This window comes from Mugil cephalus, chromosome 4, assembly GCF_022458985.1.
Source record: "Mugil cephalus isolate CIBA_MC_2020 chromosome 4, CIBA_Mcephalus_1.1, whole genome shotgun sequence".
NCBI classification, from domain to species: domain Eukaryota; kingdom Metazoa; phylum Chordata; class Actinopteri; order Mugiliformes; family Mugilidae; genus Mugil; species Mugil cephalus.
In genome coordinates, this window is record NC_061773.1 from 27,841,460 (window position 1) to 27,847,459 (window position 6,000).

Below are 6,000 nucleotides of genomic sequence, written 5' to 3' on the forward strand. Positions count from 1 at the left end.
GTGTAAACAATAAAGCTCCTGTAATATTCCATTTATTAGCACTTCTGATGGAAATTTGAAAAATACAGACAGTATTTTTTCCACATACATATGTTGAAATAAAAACAGGCTAAAAACATTAGCCTGGTAAAACCAAAACACTATCATGGCAAACAATTAAAACTGTTGACTCATGAGTTGGTTCAAGTTATCGGTTCCATTTACAATTCGTGGAACTTAAATATCCTGAAATTAGTTTAACGTTATAGCAATAACATTAGTTCATATCAAGATGTTTTAAAAAACTTTAATTTCACTCTGCACTTGAGAAATGTAAATATTGAACACACCAAGTTTCCACCAAGTTATTTTCGGGCAAGACAAGAGCTTCATGGATGCGGCCACCTGGTTTTCCGACTTAACTGGTAACTGGAGCGCCGATAACTCAGGTGTGACGTCATTCTCAGTGCCGAATTCTGAACTCTGAGGTAAATGGAACGCATCATAAATGCAAAGTATGGACAGGACCTAAGTCAGCATGGATTCTGTAACACCAGACACCTTTCAGAGGCTGTATGTGAGTTATAGTTATATTAGTTGAATCCAGTTATTTTTGTGTGGGTCAGAATATTTTTTGTTAGTTGCAATTCCTCAAATGCTCACTGTTTTAGCAAGCTGACATCTAGACTTCAATAAACTTTTTTTTTTGTAATGGCCAATCTCTTCTTCAGCCAGTTTAAATGCAATGATTTGTATATCGCTCTATTTGAATTTGTCAACGGCTAAGTGGTGCAACTGGCCCCTGAGTGACTGGCAGCTCATGTCAAAAACTAAATAGTTCGTAGCTCATAGTTCAGCCTGCATAATAGTCTCTGTGTTAGAACGCGTCAGAGAACTGCAGCTTGTGTAGCATCAGCATCAGTTTAATGTCCCCCTCTCTGCCTCATTTGTCATCCAGTTGTGACTTTGTCAGATGCACTGATGCATGTACATTCCAACTATTAATTTAGTCCCGACGTGTGCATCTGTGAGATTATTTCCCATTGGTCAGTCAGAGGTAAAAAGCTAATGTCAGTCGCAGAAGCTCACTGCGGAGGTAGGATAGCTCAAGACCGCACCCCACCCGTCCTCCCCAATAAGCCACCGAGTGAAGCCATGGGTAAAATTAGGTGATTCTAAATCCACTGTGCCTCTCTCGCAGTGACAATGATGAGAAGCCACTGAAGGGCAGCCAACACTCTCTGAGCAGGGAGATCAAAGCGGGGGACAGCGGGGACAGCCTCGTGGACTACGGCGACGAGGATGTTCAGTTCAATGAAGACGGCTCCTTCATCGGCGAGTACGCCGGGCGAAAAGAGAAGAGGGCGTCCGTCGAGATCAAAGCCACCATTCAGACCCCGGCGTGAGCAGCGGAGCCGCCGTGGGAAACAGGAAACAGACATTATCCATACTGAGCACAGGTTTTGTGTCAAATGTAATGCGTCATTGCCAACTGCACACTGCCATTCTCATTTTATAAAGCTCTGTTTTGTCAAGTTGCAACAGAATGAGCATTACTAAATACTGTGTATATATAGTGTATATTGTATGTGCGGAGTGTCTTGTTTTTATAATTATTATTACACACAGATTTAGAGGACTTGGATTTTCTTTCTTTCTTTTTTTTATTTCCATCACTTTTAAGTGTAAACTGTTTGTCCCCCCCTTTCCCTTCTTTTCCCATCATTGTATGGAGCTCTGCCTCGGATGTCACCTTACAGCAGGCCACAGATATGTGGGGATATCAAGTTTTTTAATCGGGGAAAAGATTACTGACCTTTTATATTGGAAAGGGATTGATTAAATACGATGTAAGATGTGTATAAAGGTTTGCTTATTAACTTATTTTTTTTTTCCAGTGGTTTTATACCTGACAGAATAACAAATTCACATATCGTCAAATATCATAAACTTTGATTCTTAAATCTCCCGGTGACGTGAGGAGGAGGCAGTATTATTTCCATATTGTTTATGAGCGTTTAGATCTGTTACACGGTGTAACTGTATACAGTCTAGCTTCTGTCTGCATTTGCAGCCCAATACACGTTAAAGAAAGTTGCAAAAATGTAATTTTCCATCAAAGTTTTTAAACTGCCAGTACTTGCTGTGAGTTCATAATTCAGATAAGGAAGGTTTTAGTTGAGCGTTATAGGCTTTAATTTATAGTTTGATGTGTCTTTTAGAGGCTATGCTAAATATGAAGCCATAGGCAACTGTTAGCTTAGCTTGACATAAAAACTGCTGATGGGGAAACGGCTAACTTAGCTCAAAGGTAAAAAGAAAAACAAGTTAATTTAAAAAAAAAGTGAATACGCTTTATTAAAAAATCCCCTATAACAATATTGTCTCAAGGTGTTTTAAAGAATCCAGATCCTAAAATAAGTGCTTCACATGTTCTGGTAGAAGGGTTTTGAAAAGGTAGCCGTTTCCCTCCATTTTCAGTTTAGCTAACCAGCTAACCGGCTGCTAGCTCGGGCTTCATATTTAGGACATGCATGTTTCTCAAAATGATTTCTTTAAAGTGTTACTATAGTAAATTAGTTCTTCCCTTCCAAAATACTGAAGGGCTCGCACACAGACACACACTTAAAAAAAAAATGGTTGAAATCAAAAGAAGCCATGATATCATGTATTTTTATATGAGTCAGTCTCCAAATCGCTGGATCCCACATTTCCCACAATGCCTCTTTTAAGTCCATGGCGACTTATCCCAGAGATTTACAGGGTAATTTTCTCAGACTTGAGGAGGCCGAGGTGTTGCAGTGGATTTATGAACAGTTTTTTGTAATCAGATGACTTTATCTGGTGGCATGGTATTTTACGCGTGCTGATTCAGAATGCTGTAGTATTAAATGAAGTGTTACATCAGTCTTAACAAGCCTTACTTCCAATATACTGCCATTCAAAACAGTCGTTATGTTTCTGCATTAACCACGTGATCAGAAAAAAAAAAATTGCAATGTTTTGTAAATTCAGCCATTGCATGTTACGAATGTTAATTGGTTTTATGGATGTCATTAAATTGCTTTACTTTCCTACACCCTGGTAATGGTCTGTCTGCTCACTGCTGTCAAGGAAGGGGAGAGTATTAATGTTCCTCATAGCCCTAGTTCAGTTTGTATGTGCCCTTAGATGATTACATGGCTGAATGAATCTCTGCCTTTACCTCTGGTCAGCAGTAAAACATGAGCCTGAGAGAAAGCACCTGGTGATACGTCCTTACTCGCTCTGAATAAAATAGAAGATGTCTGACAAATCCTTCGTATTCGCAGTGCGACTTATGACAAATGTCGCACAGGGGTCGAGCCTCTTGTTTGATTACTCTGGCTGCAGGAGAGAATCGCCAAGACGGCTCAGACAGGCAGTGGATGAAGGACTGAGAGCTGTAATCATGTCTGATGGTTGATAGCAGGGGGTGGAAAGTGTCAGTGTGAGGGTTCTCACTACGTGGGTCACATCTGCCTCAAATTCTCTCTCGCTGTTTAGCCAGGTTTGCCTTATCCGCAGCACTAAGAGGCTTCGGTTTTTATACACATATGACCTTTAGGTGTTGATAATGGAGCCTCTGTTACTTGTGCTGAAGGTCCTCGGCTCTTTGGCAACAATGCTAACAGCTGCATCTGACTCTACACATGCAATCAGTGTTGGGGAAGCTGCTTACAGAGGTTTATTTGTGCACCATAACAATTTCTGCTCTCTGGAGAGAAACTAAATTATGTCACAGCAGCAGAAAAACAGCTGGGGCGAACAAAGCCTTGGAGAATTGAAGGATTTGTTCAGAATTTCTTCTCACATGCCCACATGTATCGGTACATTAAAGGAGTACTTGTTTGCCCTAAAAATTCTTCCCATATGAGTTTGACATTCTTAGCCTAGATTGAGCCACCTGGATCTAGCCCAAACTTTCCCATCCCCACAACAACATTTTGGAGGGAATCTCTCCATTGAGAACTTAGAAGGCCACAATGAAGATCTGCCAATCAAACTGCTTGGGAGGGCATGATGTGGCAGTGGACTGAAGAGAAACATCAAGTGATCTGAATTAAATTTGTTTACAACAAAATGGCTCTGATTTATTGTAGAACACTCAATCAGGCATAACATTAGTTTGATGATAACCTTTGTGTGTCATAATGTGTCTGTATGAGAAGCCCACTTCAAACTGCAGCACTTTCTGATGACTTACGAAAATGGTGTTTCACCTCTTCAGAGGAAGTAGCTCCCAGCGTTATTACTGCAGACCGTGGCCTAACTCATCCTTCAAGAAGTGACGAATTTGTCTCAAATGATGATTAACTTAGAAATGCAAATTATTCAAAGCCACAGAATGGAGCCTTAGGAGACAATGGCTACTTTAAAACAATGTGCTTCAATTAAACTTTTATGTTTTACCTTTCGTGTCCTCAGTACAACTGTATTACACTGACCCTATTACAGAACAGTATGACCACCTTCCTAATATTGTGTGTAACCTGTGCCTTCAAAACAGAAGACTGCGGGTGTCCTGTGGTGTCTGGCAATACAAAGTTGTCAGTGGGGGGTCTTTGGGTCTTATGGATTGAGGGGAGGGGCTTCTGTGGATCATCCCACAGATGCTTGATCAGTTTGGGATCAAGTCAATTTGCAAACCAGGTCAACACCTTGTGCTGCTCTTCGTGTTTTTTTTTGTTTGTTTGTTTTTTTGTTGTTTGTCGTTGTTGTTGTTTGTTTTTTGTTGTTGTTGTTCCTAAAGTGTTTTTGTGTGTGTGGCTGCTGTCATTGTTGTAGGATGGGGGGGATGTCAATGAATGCCAGTTGCAAACATTTCCCAGCAGAACACTGAATTATCACAAGATGGTAAACAAGGCCCTTAATGAAATCCAAATGGTATGTTATCAGACAAAATTGAGTCTGATTATGTCTGGCTACAGATTGAGGTAAGGGAACAACATTTACTTACAATGTATTCATCCGAAGCTGCTGGATAGAGTTGCCACCTTTGATTTGACAAGTGTATATGAAACACTGCTTTCTTGGACTAAGCACAGAGTACATTTTAATTTCTACTGGAAAAAAGTGTGTAATAAAAATTTACTTGGCCTTCCATTGAATGCATCTATACTTCAACTGAATGTATCCATACTTCAACTGAAACCACTTTAAGTTGAATAATAGTACGAAAGATATAGTCTGTGTCCAGTAGATTGACACGTTAGCTGTGTGACAAAATGAAAATACATTTTGGATATGGGGAAAGCCTATGGAAACTGGCACCTGCACCAGTTACTAGCTGACTTACAGTATGCAGAACTGAATAACATTAGTTACCACGTCTGGTACAGTCAAAATCAGTATTTATCAGTTTGTCTGAAAACAAAGATAAATACCTTCTTCAAACTAAAAAGCACAAGTATCCTTACATTTCTTAAACATTCCCATATAGACCCTTTTGTGTAGACGGTTTCTCAATTATGTTCATGTAAATTTCTGGCCATTGCATGACGGGCAGTCCTGTCAAATCGTCCATCCATTAGTATATTCTATAAAATATACATTTTCCCCATCTATTCTTGCCAAAACAGTCCATTAAAATATGCTACCCGGCTTTAAGAAGCTAGTATGTTTGAGATGTTTTGCCTCCAGCTAAGCCCCGCCCCTCAAAATACATCACAATGTTTACAGTTACTATTCATTTCTGACCCATGCATGTCATATCAGCTTGTCTTTATGTGAATCTAAACGTTCCAGGAGGGATATGCACAAATAAACTTTTATAAAACCAAACCAAATGTTTGTGACTTTAAAGACTTCATGACCATTCACTCATTAAGCTAGAAAATGTCTAAATTACAGTCCCATTGACTGGGCCTACCTTCATGTGATGTTCCATCTGTAACGTTAACAAAAATAATATTACAATAGCCTATTCAGCATTCACCCTCTATAGGCCTGCTGTTAAAAGGTGGCAATTATGTTTTCAGCTACAAAGGAGACTGTGACTGT

The 6,000-nt window shown here is 39.7% G+C and overlaps 1 protein-coding gene across 9 annotated transcripts in view; it reads left to right on the forward strand.

The window, feature by feature from the left end:
* The window catches only part of chl1b (cell adhesion molecule L1-like b), an 81,036-nt gene extending 77,980 nt beyond the window's left edge, over positions 1-3,056 (forward strand). For 8 of the 9 annotated variants that reach the window (XM_047583131.1, XM_047583130.1, XM_047583137.1 and 5 more), the window contains one exon: positions 1,181-3,056. In XM_047583131.1, coding sequence (XP_047439087.1) covers positions 1,181-1,385 — 205 coding nt within the window. In that variant the 3' untranslated portion in view covers positions 1,386-3,056. The remainder of the gene's footprint in view (positions 1-1,180) is intronic. The other variant, XM_047583136.1, reaches the window with a different exon arrangement.
* Positions 3,057-6,000: the final 2,944 nt, after the last annotated feature.